Raw genomic sequence first — 18,339 nt, forward strand, 5'->3', positions numbered from 1 at the left:
ACATAGCTTATAATAAGTATCTTTAGAATCATCTTCAAATGTGTTAATCTTGCCGATTTTTTGAATAATATAATGCCTAATTCTTGTCAAATTTGGGATCACAGAGATTATCAATATAATTTTTTATCGTGAACATTTTAGAAAAATTATCTCGTAATAAATTATACTAATGGTTTTATAAATGCGTTTAAAAATTAATAAATGTAAAAAATCTTAACACCACTGCACAGTTATGTACTGAAATATGACGATATTCTAAAACATTAGAGCGAGAGGTTTAAAAGAATACTATTTTATGTAACAAAAATACTTTATGCAGTCATCAAATGTTTAAAATAACTATAAAGGATAATAAGGCTTCAAAATTATATAAATAGATTATCTACAACGTTTAAGGAGTGTCCAGAATCATGGTTTGAAAATACAATAAAAACTCAATTTTGACCTTCGACGAGCATGTCCCCCCAAACACGAGCAATTACTAATTTATGAATCTTTTAATAGTGTTTTACACTTTAATCTAAACACAATCTCTTATTTTATTTCCTCTCGCGACGAGGACCAGCTGACTTGAATATTTGAGCGGAATATATTTTGCGATTTCAAGGTCGCGCGATGTTTCTTTCATATAGAATTTTAAAATTTTATTTCTTCATTCATTTGAAGTACGATCAAGATTTACTGTGGCTGATGGGTAGAAACCCATCTAAGGCAAGGCTTCAAGATTCTCTACTAGTTATTTTTGCAAGATTTAATGGATTTAGCGGATTTTTCGTATATAAAAAATATCTAAATTTTATAATTACGGGCACATAAACATATGTACGAGTTTACAATATCTTTACAATATTAGCTTAGTTTTATTTTAATCTAATTTAATTAATATAAAATTTCATTATTCATAATTGTACAGAGTAGGAATTTATAAAAGTTAATATTTCTATTTTTATACATTTCCAATACTTGTACCAAGTGTAATCAAGCATGTAGGTACTTATTGGCTTTCATGCAAACAATTTTTCACATGTTCTATTTTCAAATTTTAATAGACATTAATCAATAGGAACATATTTCAAAGTATCAACAACAAAATCTATCGAATGACGATGTATTGAAGTCTCTGATCAATTACGCATGAAAACTCTCGATTTCTGAAGTGAAATTTTTACATAAAATTTTCATTACATTTATTAAATAGTATTAACAATTATACATTTATCTTCTATTACTAAACGATTATTGTTACTTATTACCTGTTTATGGTCTTTTGACCAATTATATTTCTGCTTCTTCCATAGTATGTACTGAGAAGTCGTTTTTGACTTGCCGACAAGGACTATGGGACTTATATACATCTTATTAGTACTTTGTCGCGAGGTTGTCGCATGGCTTTTGAGTGGCAGAATTGACTAGAAGGCTAGATTTGTATAGTTATGTCGTTAACCATACTCTTTTTCAAACACTAACTGAAGGTCGGCGTTTTTGTTCGTGTCACTACCTAACTTACCTTTTTCGCGTTGCGGTATCGTTTTAAAACCAACAATTATTTCTCTAGGTATCCTTTAGATACGTACTTCTTATGTTTCGTTTTGTTAATTGACAAAAGTACAGAGCACTTTATTTGATGGAGCGGCGATAGATGGACATTTGGCTCAGCGGACTATAAGAAACATTAATGTGGCATCCATAGCTTCGCTCGTTCTTTACCCTAAAGGGGTCCTCCATACACGTAGAAATGTGGAGGTATCACAACGACCCGACAAACCGAATCGAATCGTAATAGTCATTACTCGTCGAGGTCCTGCTAATCGTTGGGCTCTCCATCGAGGGTTCAACATTTCTGTTTCCTAGTTTCACCACTGACGTCCCAGTATCCGGATAGACATTCCCGATTGACAGCCTGATCTGATGTCAACGGATCAGATTCCCACATCTGAGGTGGAATCCTTGACTGCATCGCTCTCCAGCATCTGGATTTCTGCTTGACAATACAACCCAAAGCGACAGACGTCATTGAGGGACTGAAGACGCACAGCCTGATCCACCACCTGGAATCAGTTGCTGTCTCCAGTGGCCTGACGTACCGCACCACACGTTCGCCTATCTGAGCGATATCCGAAACAAAGAAACCACTTCTAGCCGTAGAACATGCCCTGCAAGACCTTCCATAGTCAGTTAACTTGAACCTTAATTAAATTTATAACTAGAACCACGCGAAAAATTATCGCCACAGCTAATTTTGCATCCAACAAAACGCGGTGGAGTTAGCCTGCGTCAGAACCTGACCAGCGCCGCTTGCTTAACTCTTTATAACAATATATGGTATCTTGTACCAGTTACTGTGAGTTTTAATCACTGTGAATAATATCCAATATTCCTTCACACGTATTGTCCATCACTATGCTTTCAACCCCATAAGGCGGCGCAGACAGAGATAGGATGGTGTGACAGCTGCTTATGTAGGGTGTTTGCATGACGCTCCCACTAACAGTGGCACGGAATCCACGGTGGGGTCTCCATACAAGGATGAAACAAATGCCAAAGCCGGTGATTCGGTCAGCTGGTCGTTTTCGAAGGGTAGTATCCTTGGGGATACATTCATCTGGTATCAATACAGTGGTACGAACATAGACGGTTATATTGTATTATGGTATTATATTGGACACAGAATAGTAATTTTGTATCCCTAAGGGTAGAAAATGGATATGGATTCGGAAAAATAAATGTTAGATAAAGGAAGAAATTGTTTTGAATAAGAAACAGTTTTGGTGCTTATTTATTTATTAATTTCTGGAAGTTACTGTGTGCCTACATTTATTTGGAAAATTATTTTTGCCCGTAAACCTGATTCAGCATTTCTCAATTAATTATCTTTGTTAATTAAATAATTATATCGATGATGTTGGGCTGTCGTTTAATGATATCCGCTCTGATGTTTATGATTATGAGCTCCACGATTCTGTGGCGGGGCCATCGGGCATTCCGTTAAGAAAGTCTTCAACGTGGCGCATCCAGGGTCCGGGTTAACGATACTTGATGGGCAATTCTGAACAGAAATAAATTATATAGTGTAATTTATAAAGTTGTTAATATAGCTAAGAACAAGAGTTTTTAGTTTTTGTCTTCCCACTTGGCGTGGACATGGGTATATGTAATATTATGTAATTATGTGCTCAACCAGTATGATAATATTACAGTGTTGATGCAAATTAGAAAAAGTGGACGTTGAGTATTACATATAGTCGGGTATCGTGGGTAATGGGAGTTACCGTGTCCGGAAATTTGTACGTATGCAGTTCGCCGTATCACACTTCAAAGTAAAATGTTGTATCGGAAATATATGGTCGTATATTGAAGACTGTCCAACCTCTTTGGATCGTATAGTACTGAGATAAAATTCATGTCTAAATAAAAAACGGTTCTTGTCGGTATTTACAGGAAGCCAGCGGCAAACAAATTGTGAAAATAGCCGATATACTGGATTATTTGTTAGGTTAGGTTTTCATTCTTGAAGGAACATTATTGTCTGCAGTGCTCCACGAATAGCGCGTATTTTTTTAATTTCGGTGCTATATTGCATTCCATAGTCCATTACGATAAGAAAGCTCACGGCGAACTGTGCTACGGTCAAATGTAATACGTACAATTTAAATGTAACCGTGAATAACAGGTATATATTGTAAGGAAAACCCATCTGGTGATTGCCCCAATGGTAGAGCTTCCAGGATCCGAACTCAAAGTATGAAAGAATGTTACTCATTGTATCGTTTCTTCATTGCCGTTGTAAACTAAAGCCACTTAATGTAAGTCAGATAAATAATTATGTTAATCTGTTAAAAACGTAGATTGCAAACCAATCGGCTGAAAATTTGCTTTACGATCGACCTGTTGGCCACATTATCTACGATGGTGCCAATTAGAGCTTGTAATTATGTATTCTGTGTCGAATAATGAGGATTCGCAGAAGAATATTCAATAAATTACCATTTGAATTTATTATAGGCCCATTTATACACGATCAGAAATGATGCTGCGGTTCACCAGTTACCTACTGCCACCACTATAACCGTTTTAAGTATCGCCTCATGTAGTTTGGCTCGCCGTATCGGTAATGACGCTTCTCGAGGCGTTCCGACGAAAATCTTTTTTTTTTTGATAGCCTTATCCGCGACTAGCAAAACGTTCGTGTAACTATCGTAATTTTAAGCCAACGCTTAAGTTGGATAGCGAGGTCGGTGGCGAGTTACTCGTGGCGTTTTACCTACCAGTGTAGAATCAGAATGGCCCTTACCCAACAGTAAAATAATGTGTACCGAGCGAAACTTGGTTTACTGTTTTCTACTAGCTTGGGCTTAAAAAATTAATTAGTAATATTCTGAGTTTGACCACGTTTTCGATACAAATGCCATTAATTAACTTACCGCAATCATTTGTGATTTGAAACAGATGAGGAATGCCCGAGCAAGACATCCGTCGGAATCGTCGGGGGTCACATTTTTACACGTAGCAACGACTTTGTCAATGATCGCCGTGTAGTTGCTGTAGCGAGTCTTCATGAGAGTATCGATAGCAGCGATATTCAAACTGCTATCGGTGGCTAACAAACCGTTTTTGTTGAAGACACACGTGATCACTTCACATGGCATCTTAAATATAAAAAAATGACAACAGATAAATACATACATAATATAATATTAAGTAGGCAACATGATCTTTGTGGTTGAACAATTAGATCATAATAAACATAGAGGAAATGTCTTAACCTAAGCCTTCCCAGGGTTGATGGTTCAATATTATGAAAATTCAATCGGCTAGAGTTGAAGTAGCTAAGTATCAATTCAGAACCACAATAAAATGTCGCTTCACTTTCATTTTACACGTTGAATAAATTGTAGGTATTTGCAATGGCTATATTGAGCATCGATAATTTCATCCCTACAAGAAATTACCAAACTGTCACCAAAATTTTGTACTTGACTTAATATGTGTACAAAAAACGCTGGTTTGAATCAGATTGGTTTTATTTGCAGGAATAAATTTCTGATGCACCACGGGAAGAGTTTGCCATTCACAGTCGCATACGTATGTCACTAACTAGATCCTACTGCTTGCGCGTCCTCTGTCATGCAATTGATAAAATTATAGAGATAAATGTGTGAAAATACCAGAATATACTTTACCTTGGTTAGACAACCATGCGTTCTATCGCAAGAACTACTTTCAAGCTCCGGGGGCTTCAGAAATGGGCAGCAAATCCTACGGCTCTGAAACAAAGATGACATTTAATATTATACGTAAATATTTTATTGAATAGCATAAACGATTATAGTATTATAAATACACGTAAAATAGACAAAAGCCGACAAAAATATTAAAATCAGTGAAATATCCGCATAGGCCCGGTTTTATATGTGTGCCATGGATAGATCTAGGTATTACAAGAGAAAAAAAAGCCCACAAGAGAAAAGTAGGTTTCTAATTTGCGTGAAAATATATTTGATTGAAAAACACAAGATCTTCAAGACCACAGTCTCGGGAAACACGCAGAAAAATAATTTGCCGTCATTCACCATTGCACACTCATAAATCACCCACCAGGGACAAAAACGTCCATGACAAATATATGCCTAATAATGGGTGTGAATAAACAGTTTTTCAAATTTATCACTGTAAAGATGAAAGCAGCGCTCGAAATAGAAATTTTTACGAATCGGAGCGCTCGATTATTTTCCGAAAGTATCAACATAATATGTTTATTATTATTATTTATCTAATTTTATGCATATTTTATATAGATAACTATAATATATGTTTTGTTAAATGGTTTACCTAGCTTAGATGGTCAAATAAAAATTTCCACGAGACGGAGCGATAATCTTGAGGATTTCATGAACAGAAGCTGCGCTCCTAGCCCTTTAGAACTCTAATGTGCTGCAAGCAAGTCATTTGATGCTTACGAGCAGCACATTTTCCGGGGCGCCAAATACAGGAAGAGGATGATAATTTCAAAAACTATTACAAAAAGTACAAAGAAACAAAGAGTACCTTTCGTAAAAAATAAATCTGTCTGCTTAGGGAATATAATATTCGCAGTTCGCTTTACCTAGGTCCGGACCTATTTTCACAGAGTGCATACCATAATGCAGATGTGGTCAACTTGTTTGTTATTGAGATCGACTTATTACGTAAGAAATAAGTTGCGATCTTCTTATCAAATTCGCGATATTTAACACATTAACACACATATTAAAAAAGGATAACTTATCTCACAAGTAAAAGATTATTAATGAGTATTGTTAAGAAATTGAATTTTAATTATAATTTTGTAAATTATAAATACATATAATCAATATCAATTTTACCATTTAAAACTTGTTTGTTTATAATATTATTATCAATCCTATGTATTGTCTAGAATTTAAATTAAATGATGAGAATGTTATTCCCTTATTTTAGTTATTTATCGCACATCTGTTTTAAAGTTAATATTCTTTCTAGAATACTCTCTCAATACTTATTATTACAGCTAATCTATTGCTTTTGATAGCCAACTATTTTTTTAATATAGATTTATGCTTTAAGAATCACTTGTGAAATATTAAACTAAAAAATGACAAATCTTGGAAAATGTGAGTTATGATTCTAGGCGACTCACTTATCTGATTGCATTGATCATTAATTTATTTGCAATCGACATTATTAACATATACAATCGATATATATACATATAAATATATATACATAGAATAATCACCACATAACCACACAAGTATGTGATATGTACTATATAACATGTAAATCAACGACTCACTTCACTTCTATAATATAACAACTTCACATAAATAAGTTCATAATTTGTAATTAGAGTGAGTAGTTAAGTATCGTGGATGCCCTGATATTCCGTGAATCTGTCAGAACAATCTAATCTCTATTTAAATGTTGTGTTTTATTGTCTGTCACTCTAAATCTGTCATAGTTATTAAATCAATTAAAAGTATATCCTACTGTAAGTTTGTCTTTAATTTAAAAAGTGACTTGAGTCTTGAGAGCAAATGATAATTAATTAATCTATCTTCTATCTTTACAGTACTCGGCGTTAGCGTTTGGCTTTAACATCTCAATTGACTTCAAAAGATGAGAATACCTAACTCCTTTTATATTTTGATGTAAAGAAGAAGATCCAAGCCAACCCATCGCAAGCAAAGACGTTCCTAGGTAAGATGACGCCCCATTTTTTTTTACAGTATTTTTTATCATCCTTTCATGACTTCAATATCTAAGAAATGTGTTGTATGGATACATTACTAACAAAATATATACCACTAAAACATACAAAATTAAATTTAGATAAAAGTGAATAAATATAATATAATTAAGTTAGACATTTTTTACCCAAATCACCAGTCTGAGGTCCTATTTAGTTGATATTTCTGATACATTTTGGTTTGTTCCATTTGGGAATACACATATTTATAAGATTTTAAAAATGTAAAATTCCATATATTGAATACATATCTTAGAAACACCTCAGATATACCCACTAGAAAAAAATATATTTGAAAAAAATACAAAACTCGACGGGATTTGAACCCGTATAACCATTGATGTCGTGCCAATCTTTGCATTAACCAATTATGCTACGAGCCTCCTATCTAATTCTCAAAATCTTGTGAAGTATTCATTTGAATAAAAGAAATGTTATATTAAAAACGCATATTTATTATTTTCACACCATTTTTACTATGCTATTATTGAACCTACAACATGTAAACAACATAATTAATTTTCATTAGTATTTATTGAGTGCACACCTACCTATCATAAACACAATATTAATTAATAGTCTCAATACTCAACCATTAAAATAAAAAAAGTTGCCTGGCCTTTTTTGTTCTATATATACCTAAAGCGTCAATTACATTGAGCTTTTTTACGAGCTGCTTATTGGCGAATTTAAAAGCGGGCGGTTCAGCTACTGCGACTTCATGATTACACACAAAACTTTCCATTCGCTGATAAGCCACAAGCCAGCGAGCGATTTTGACGGAACGTAGTTCGTTTTTTTACCGGGAGGTCGCTACGCTCCATAACAATGTTTCCATTAAACGTCAAAAATGTAAATTTCAAAATGAGTAGTTCGTTTTTCCACCACCATCGCTCTACTGCGCAGACGCCGGCGTGTAGTGTGAAAAGTTGACCGGCTTTCAACTTTTCTAGGTGGAGTGTTTACAACCTGCTTATTAGCTTCTTCGATGATTACACTGGGCGAATTTACAGGCAGATTATAAATTTGCCAATAATCAGCTCATAAAAAAGCTCAATGTAATTGACGCTTTATGATTCCCCTCGATTTGCCGCTCTTCGAGTAACTGCCACCCCAAGCGACGCTCAATTTACGTCACTGATCACAAGAGCGGGATAAACTCTCATATTCTTGTGCTCTAACATACTGGTGTCAACAACGTTGGGAGCGATAGATAACCCATTCTATATTACTATAGATCAACTTCTATCCATATCAAGTCTTCAACGTCGACACTGTTACGTCACGTGCTCTTTGTGTGTTGACTTGTCATAGCATATACTCTATATTCTGATACTATTGAGTGGAATTAAAGGCTTTAAAGACTCAAACGAAATGGTACAAAACTTAAATTACTTATGCTCATATTTAGGCATTATATTATTTCGCATGGCTATTTTGTGGGCATACAGGCAGAAGTCACTAACTCTAGTTTCGACGAAATTGATATTTTAATGTCATTATATAGAAAAAGGAATGCTGCTTGATTGGCAGAATTCACGATTTAAGATTATTGAACTTAAAAATAAAAGGGTACTGTTCGGTTAAAGCGGATACAGCGGAAAACGCATTTTGAAAATAGCTGATAAACTGGATTATTTGTTAGGTTAACCTAACCAAACCTAACCTAACCTAACCTAACTTAACCCAACCTAACCTAACCTAAACTAACCCAAACTAACAAATAATCCAGTTTATCGGCTATTTTCAAAATGCTTTTTCCGCTGTATCCGCTTTAACCGAACAGTACCAATAAAAGTAATTAATAACTCAAAAAATAAAGATTTTACAACCATTTTAAGACCACCAAAAACACTAAACATTGATTACCTATCTCAGAACTGTGTATTTGGAGTTAGTGACCTGCCTGTACGCCCACAATTTGATAGTGTGAGGAGGTTCTAGCTAGAGTCAGAATTATATAATTAACCTATATGTATATAATAATTTGTATACTAGTATTAGAATAATGGTGGATGTGTACATACGACATTTGGCGGTTTGCTGCAGTCAACCTGGGCTTCAGCTACCTGCTGGAGAAAATAGTTTAATTTTATTCAAAATTTTTGATTCAAACAGTATTATTACTCTGAAGAGAAAACCTGAAAGCTGAAATAAAAAAACTCATGTTATAACATTATTATAATATACTTATATTATTATTATATATATTTGAATGTAGATCGATTCATTCGTGACCAACTCTTTTCCCTTGCGCTATCAACTGCAATAATTTCCACCAAATTTTGGATACACAAAACAGTTAATTCCATAAATAATATTATTAAATATTATTGTTGGAACAAATTTATAATGTTGCCGAATCCGTGTAGTTTTGAAGTTAGATACGAGGACGTAATTATTTTGACTTAATTCTATTCAAAATGATAAGCCAAACATAATATGGTTATACATAGTTGGTATTTGTACTATAATTTACCATATAAAACATATATCTACATACAGTACGCGATAAATACTGTGTTACATTTTTGTACTATATATTTTCGGAAATCACAATTTTGATAATTAGAATGGACTTATAGAAATAATTATGAAACTATGAAATTACGGAACAGCTGAAAATGCCGAAACATGAACTCCACATAATATGCCGAAGCACGAAACCTACATGACTATAATATTATTATCCGAAGTATTAAGAGAAATATGAAATTCAACAATCTGTTTAAAGTATTGTAGCATAATAATAATGATAGGAAACAAGATGATTACTCGGAACACTTAAAAACCCGAAACATGAATTCATATTATATCTGAAGTGATCATTGTATAAGACAAGGGTTTCCAACATTATTTTTATCAGGAGCATATTTATAGCCAGAGTGGAATCGCGGGCATAATATTTTCCAAAGAAACTTACATGACATAGAATATAGACTAATAATACTACATATAAATTTGAAAAATAAATATTAGGTCTATTTTCTCAAAACAAATTCGTATTCAACAACTCTGTAGTGCTATTTTAAACATTTTTAAATTTAATGTGACAGGTTAAGTTGCTGCATACGCATTTGTATCGACGATATATTTCATATATCAAATTCACCAACACAAAAATTCAAAAAAATAAGTATATTTTTGGTTTTTTAAATTATAAAATGCGCAAATGAGGGCGATTGCAAAACAGACACTGGGTTGGGAATTCCCGCCATAGGTGGTAAGAAAATCGCATTTGAAGTTTTATACAGGTTTAACATCAAATATCTTGAGTATGGAAATATTATTCTTTTGTTTTCTTAATACTTTGGACGCGGAAGACGCACACGGCGCGTAATGACCAGGCGGCCGATCGATGTAATTAACGTGCATTTTAAAGGGGGCAATTAAAATCTCATTATCTCTTCAGCAGCGAAAGCGTTAATGACTTATACTTATGGTGTTTTTACAGTAGAATTATATGAATCCTACGGTTATTTTTGCATTTAAAACCGAAAATCAAGATTTTTGCACTTGTAGCCCTGTTGCATTGGATGGGTGGTATGTATGTGACTATCATGGGTGAACACGAGAAACAGGCTAACCGGGGTTAACCTTAAATATTGAGGTGAGACCTTGTCCAGATGGCGCGTGTCCCACCGCGTTTCACCCCCGAGTACCGAAAATGTGTTCCGCCCAGATAGCGCGTTCCATTATTTGGCAGTGAGCAAGCTAGGTGGCGTAATTCATTTTTGAATCGGCATACAAAACAAACACAAATGCAAGAAAAAGCCCGACAACTCAATAGTGTTACTCGGTTTCTATGAGATTTTGTATTTCGGGATAACTTGCTATATCTATGTATTCAGGTGACGAAATTTATTTTGGAGTAGCCATAAAAACTATTGCGTTGAAGCATCAGGCGGTCGTAATTCATTTTAGAATGGCTACAACCGCCGCGATCTCAAGAGTCTAGCAATCGCGTGCGCTTTTCGTGGGACAGTTGTCACGGCGCGAGTGCATGACGTACGGCTTAATGAGGTCACATGCATCTGGAAAACGCGTAACTTGTTATGCGCGAGTCAATTCGCGCCATCTGGATAAGGCCTAAGAGATAAATCGATCGTTCATAAGGCAAGTTCACGGGTTCAGAATATGTGCAGATATTGCCAAGATATTATTTAAAAGATATTTAGATTCGCAGACAAATATGTAAAACGCGTATTTCATTCGCTTTGAAAAATTAATGTAAATAGTTTCAATAAACATGCCATCATGTTTCAATTCAAAATGTTAATTTTGTCTTGGCTACCAAATCTACCACACTGAAAATGCTCCAGAATTATTTTAATAATATGATTGACTAGTACCAAAGTAGTTACTGCACTTACCAAGATAACAGTGAAGCCAACCAATAATAAAGCCCACATGTTGCTGTCTGTCAAAAATATCAATGAGTGATACAGAATTAATATTACAGTTGTCCTTTTATATGTATATTTTATTGTCATTAAATCGCACTCACGATTATACTACTACCCACGATAAAATCTATTATTACCTGTATTTAAATAAATTTTGGAAAATTATACTTAAAATACAGATAATTGTGTGATATGGTTTCCGGCACGAATGGTAAATTATCATTTAATTAAATATTATCTATATGCATTAAATATCAGGTTACCAACTGTAACTTCTTGTTCGGGGAGGGACTCGGGTTATTTTTTCTTGACTTCTACATGGCTAAAATGAATGGTTTTTCCTGTGGCTGTCGATGGTTCTGTGAGAACTAAGCGGTGTCAGTAGAATCAATGACATATGAATCACTTTCAAATTAATGTTATTTATTTAATTATTGTGTAGTTGCTTAGTACCTACGTGCAATTTCTATGTATACATTTTTCGCATAATCGAATTAGTATTTAGTAAAAAGCACTGACTCTCATGTCCTTGATGACTCTCTTGGTGATGTGCTTTTTGCAATTTGTCCATAGCAGGTAGCTGGAAACTGCGGCAATGATGACGATAATCAAGGCAAGCGTTGCCCACGACAGTTGGCCTGTCGACGTGTCGTTGACAATTGCTCCGCCCGACGCAGTCTGTGCGACGATGATCTCTTCCTTTGTCTGTTGTGCACCCATTTTCGTATGCTGGTGTCTCTTGGTGATGATGCTGGTAAAATACTGAATAATCCAGTTGAGTTATCCGCATTTATTGTGAATAAATTGTTTATGCCTGCATTTTAAATATTGCGTACACCACTGACCTACATTCTAGGTCGATGTGTGTTCTTGCTTTCGCTAACGTTGCTGTTTTGAAATCGGAAACTCCGCGTGCTGTTTTGAAACACGACCCCGATTGCATTGTTCGGCTCGTGCCTGATGTTGTTGACCGATATTTGTCCTATTGACCTAGAGACGGTCTGGAAAATGGACACGTCTGCCGTATCGGGTAACACGAGCTCCCACGGTGTCAGGATTTTTCTCAGGCTGTTCCATTGTTTTATTTTCCTTGAGAATGTACGCTGGTTTTAAACGGTCGATGGAAACAGTGACGTTTTTTCCTCTCTTGCAAATGACATATGTTCGCGTATTGCGCGTGATGACCTCATATGGTCCGGTAAATGGAGATCTTAGCGGAGTTTTGACTGTATCATCGCGTAAGAACACATGTGTCGATTTGTCAAGGTCTTTGAAAATGAAAACGCGTTTCTCGCCGTGTTGCTGGCTTTTTACAGGTTGCAGTTGTTGGAAATGTTTTTTTAGGATCGTGACGTAGTTGCTCGGGTCTTGGTTTGTGCTGGTTTGATGGCACAAAAATTCCCCTGGTAGGCGTAAGGGTTCGCCGTACACAAGCTCAGCTGCTGTCGTCTTTAAATCTTCTCTCCAAGCTGCTCTGATTCCCATTAACACTGTCGGCAATGTTTCAGTCCATCTCTCATTCTCGTGGCATTTCATAGCGGCTTTTAATTGACGATGCAGTCTTTCGACCATACCGTTTGCGGCTGGGTGATATGCTGTCGTGTGAATCCTCGCCGTACCAGTCAGACGATTTAATTGTCTGAAAAGGTTCGACTCAAATTGTTTGCCTTGATCCGTTGTCACTCTCAAAGGCGTTCCAAAACGGGCGATCCAACCATTGTAGAATGTACGGGCGATCGTTTCCGCTTCTTGGTCTTTAATCGGAAATGCTTCCGGCCACCGCGTGAATCTGTCAACGCAGGTGAGGCAATATCTGCAGCCTTCAGACATAGGAAGGATGACGATGTCGATGTGGACATGCTCAAATCGTCCTGAAGGTGCAAAGTTTCCGAGTGGTGCTGATATGTGACGTGTGATCTTGTTCTTCTGGCATTGAAGACAGTTGCGGGCCCAATTTCGACAATCCGTTTTAATCGACGGCCAAACAAATCGTTGTGTGACAAGTTTGACGGTCGCATTAATTCCGGGATGTGAAAGTCTGTGGATATGATTAAAAGCTGCTTGTCGGTGCGGTTTGGTTATGAAAGGTCTTGCGATAGGTGTTGACAAGTCACAGAATACTTTTATGTCTGTGTCGGGAATAAGTACTTGTTTCAACTGAAGTACCGATCCGTCACGTAAAAATGTACTCATTTCGTTGTCAGTTTCCTGGTCGGCTGCGAGGTTGGCATAATTCAGTGTGTCTTCAACGACTTCTATCCTAGACAAGGCATCAGCGACGATGTTGTCTTTTCCAGCGACGTGACGTATGTCGGTCGTGAATTGTCCGATGAAATCGAGGTGTCTGAATTGTCTTGGTGAGCACTTGTCCGATTTTTGTTGGAATGCGAACGTAATGGGCTTGTGGTCGGTAAATATGGTGAACGTGTGAGCTTCTATCATGTGTCGAAAATGTTTGACAGCTAGATAGATAGCTAAAAGCTCGCGGTCGTAAGCGCCATATTTTCTCTCCGCTGGACTTAGCTTCTTTGAAAAGAATGCCAGCGGTTCCCATTGATCGTCAACTCGTTGTTGAAGTGCTGCGCCAACGGAAGTATCGGATGCGTCACTAATTATCGCTAAGTGAGTCCCCTCACTTTTCGGATGTTTCAATAGCGTTGCTTCCGCCAAACTCTTCTTGCATTCCTCGAAGGCCTTGATTGCTTCTGGTGTCCAGATGATAGGTTCTTTCTTGGAAGTTTTTCCTTGCAGGAGTGAGTTCAGTGGAGCTTGCGTTTCTGCGGCCTTGGGGACGAATCTCCTATAGAAATTCAAAATTCCCAAGAACCGTCGTAGTCCTTTTTGAGTGTCTGGGCGGGTGTATTCGCGAATAGCGCTGACACGATCTGGAAGTGGTCGAGTTCCGGTGCTGGAAACCAGGTAGCCAAGGAATTTAACTTCCTCTACTCCGAAGTGGCACTTCGTGGAGTTGACAACCAGGCCGTACTCCTGTAGGCGTTTGAACAAAATTTCCAGGTGTTGAAGATGCTCTTGTTCTGTTGTGGAGGCTACCAGGATGTCGTCTATGTAGGCGTAGCAGAAGTCCAGACCCTGCAGAACCTCGTCAATGAAGCGCTGAAAAGTCTGGGCCGCATTCCTCAAGCCGAAAGACATAAATGGAAACTCGAATAATCCAAAGGGTGTTGTGATGGCAGTCTTCGGAATGTCCTCTTCAGCCACTGGGATTTGGTTGTATGCTCTCACCAGGTCGATCGTGGAGAAAACTTTCCTATCACGCAATGTTTGTGTGAAGTCTTGGATATGACGCACGGGGTACCTGTCAGGTACGGTTCGAGCGTTTAATCCGCGGTAATCACCACATGGCCTCCATTGATCTTCAGATTTGGGCACCAGGTGAAGGGGTGACGCCCAAGAACTTTCAGATGGTCGTGCTATTCCAAGTCTGGTCATGGTTTCGAATTCCTTTTTGGCGATGTGAAGTTTGTCGGGAGCTAGGCGTCTAGGACGTTGAGCTACAGAAGGTCCTTCGGTGGTTCGTATGTGATGTCTCGTGTTGTGGATGACTTCTCTACCAGCTCCATCTGGGCGCGTGAGATCCGGAAACTGCTGCAGTAATCCATGATAAAGGGATTTACCTGCGACAGTTTTGACAGTTGCTATCTCAGTGCTGCTGTGGCGTCCAGAGGTTGTAAGTTGAGTCGTCTGATCCAACAGTCTGCGATTCTTGACATCGACTAATAATCCGAAATGGATTAGGAAGTCAACACCAATAATGGGCTTGGTGACATCTGCAATCACGAATTTCCAGGTGAATTCTCTTCGTAACCCCAAATTCAGCGTCAGTGAGATACTGCCATACGTAGCAATGACAGATCCGTTTGCTGCTGAAAGTTCGTACTGTGATTTTGGTCGGCGCCCCTGTACTTTCGTGCGTGGGAAAACGCAAAGGTCCGCTCCGGTGTCGATAAGGAATTGTATTTTCGTGGCGTGGTCGGTGACGAAGAGGCGGCTGGAGGTAGGGCTGTAATCGCTGGCCGCGCTTAGCGACTGCCCGTGGCGTTTCCCTTGTTGAAGGTGCATGGTGTGACGCACTTCTCCGCATCTTGGCCGAATCTACGATGATACCAACACATGCCAGGTTTGCTGTGGCTTTGGTCTCGCGGTCGGGAATGGTTCCTCCTTTGGCTGGCTGATCGTGACTGGTGACGTGGCCTTGATGGTCGGTTTCCTCTTGCGAGCTCTTTGGGGAGCTCCTCGCGAAGAGTTGAGATTTCCTCCCGCAAGGTGATCACCAGCTTGCTGATGCCGCACAGGTCTTCCATCGTGGTTTCAGCAATGGATGCCTTTGATGTGGAATCTGCCATGGCGTCAGCTAGGTCTGCAACCTTGTTGAGATCCGCGTCCTTCTGTGTCGCCAGTACCAATTGCATGGTATGTGGTAAGCGACCCATCCAAAGCGTGCGTAGGATGTCATCAGTAACGGCTGCTCCTGCGAGAGAACGTAGGTGGCGCAAGAACTGTGATGGTTTGCGATCACCAACTTCCTCGTGCTCCAGTAGTCGTCTGGTCTTCTGCTCCTGGGTAGAGCTCAGCCTTCTCGTCAGCTCCGTCCTGAGGTGCTCGTAGGCTCCTTCACGAGGTGGGTTAAGGATGATGTCTCGAACCTCTGACGCGTAACGAGATTCCAAAGCTCCCAGGATGTATCCAAATTTGGTCGCGTCAGTCGTGACGCCAGCTGCTTCGAAGCTTCGCTCCACCATGCAGAACCACATTTCCGGGTCTTCTGGACAGAATGGTGGGATCCTCACTGCCACGCGGCTGATCTGAGGTGTGGTCTGCTGGGCTGGTGCTGGTGTTGTCGTTTCTCCTCCGGCATTGCTGCCATACCCGCTGGAGAACTGTCCATTGGGCATCTTGACAAGGCAAGTGAATTTAAGAAAATTAACGCGGGAAAACGGATGTTGAAAACTGCGCGGGAAAACGAGCTCCAACGAAAAAATAATTCTCTCACAAACACAGTAAAATAGTAGTTAATAAAAAAATTAAACGAAGTCTGTAAAATGAAAATGAATGAATTGAATTTTACTTTACGGGTCACCACTGTTGCAAGGGATGGTGTGATGAGGGGTAGGTGATGAATAAAATCAGAAGGTTTTGATGCGTATAAAAGTAATTCCCCAAATTTATTATCCCTTAACACAAATTACAGATTCAATTTACAGCTTGAATAATACAAAGTTTATAAATTAGATTACGACGATAGTGTTTGTGATAAAAGTTATTTTAACGTTGAAGCGAGCGGCGTGTTATTAAGACGAGCGAATTTAAGGTACTGATTTCTTGTTGGATTGCCACGTCTGTTTTTATATTGAAAGTAGACAAAGGAAATGCTATCCACAGCGTGGGTAAATTTATTGTTTTGTTCCCACATTGCGGATAGATTCCTGGGATTTTGTCTGCGAAATTTGATTAAGGTACAAACGTTATCAGTCCAACAATGGATTTCACACGACACAATGACAGGAATGCACTGTTTACTCGTTCATTCCTGTGATGGACAACTGACACCCGGCACTTAAGCATTTCTTCAGCCGGCGGGAGGTGATCATATGTCCGTTCTCACGGCAGTGTTTTGCTGATTATTAAAAATATTGAATTATTAAAATGTTGTAATTTTTAGGTTTTTAACTGCTATCTACACATTGCACTGTCTGCGGACTACTTCCACCCTCACCTGTCAAACAAAATATTATTTGTCATATAAATACAACATACGTCCATTTTATGTTCTGTTTATTGTTCTATTAGTAACAATAATAATATATTCATTGACAAGTTTTCTTTTAAAAGTAAATGGGTAACGTTTTTAGTCATCTTTACACGATTTAAGAATTAATTGGCCCGTCGCCATCACGAAGCAAAGTGACGTGCTTCTAGCTCGACGTTCTTTCACTGAATGCGAGCGAGTCCAAAATTTCGTCAGGCCTACAGTTGAAAATTATTTGCCGTTTCACTGATGCGTCACCTTAATGTTTATTGTATTAAAATGTTTTTCTCACCAAAAGTCAGGAATATTATTGTATAAGCATTTATTTTAACCGTGTTGTTTCAAATAAAAGGCTATAACGATCGAACAAATCACTCTCTCGAAATATTCACTTCGCAAACGCACTCGATTCTCTACACCTCGTAATACACACTCCGTCTCGTCAAATCTCGGACGAACTATCTCACTAGTCATTCTTCACCAAAATGTTAAATTAGATGAAAATTGAAGATATAATGCACATGTTGCAGTGACGTGGTGTTGCAGTGACGTTCCCGTGGGGGTAGGCAGATTAAGCGCCGCTTGGGGGCGGCAGTTACTCGAAGGGCGGCAAATCGAGGAAAATCATTTGGAATATATAGAAATAGTTATCTAAATTTAGTAATAACGAAAATATCTTTCCATTAAAAAATTCAGCTCACTGGTTTTGTCGGGTTCACGATATGTAGTTTACTTCTGTTGCCATTCGACGTCCTTAGTGACCAGAAATGACACGTGCAGATTTACGAATAATTAGTCTGATATTTTGTTAGTAATGTATACATACAACACAACATATCATAGATATTGGACTCATGAAAAGAAAAATAATGTATAAAAAAAATTAGGCGGCATTTTGGCGC

General features: G+C 37.9%; 1 protein-coding gene across 1 annotated transcript in view; it reads right to left on the bottom strand.

Annotated features, from left to right (window-relative positions):
• Positions 1-2,767: 2,767 nt before the first annotated feature.
• The window catches only part of LOC147075635 (uncharacterized), a 92,281-nt gene continuing 76,709 nt past the window's right edge, over positions 2,768-18,339 (bottom strand). The window contains exons 9-12 of the mRNA XM_085941935.1: positions 9,292-9,336; positions 5,181-5,264; positions 4,422-4,646; positions 2,768-3,046 (exon numbers count right to left, since the gene is read on the bottom strand). Of these exons, the coding sequence (XP_085798061.1) occupies positions 2,915-3,046; positions 4,422-4,646; positions 5,181-5,264; positions 9,292-9,336 (486 nt within the window). The 3' untranslated portion in view covers positions 2,768-2,914. The remainder of the gene's footprint in view (positions 3,047-4,421; positions 4,647-5,180; positions 5,265-9,291; positions 9,337-18,339) is intronic.

Source organism: Rhyacophila brunnea, unplaced genomic scaffold (genome assembly GCF_057557595.1).
Source record: "Rhyacophila brunnea isolate RB1 unplaced genomic scaffold, BYU_Rbru_1.0 scaffold_14, whole genome shotgun sequence".
NCBI classification, from domain to species: Eukaryota; Metazoa; Arthropoda; class Insecta; order Trichoptera; family Rhyacophilidae; genus Rhyacophila; species Rhyacophila brunnea.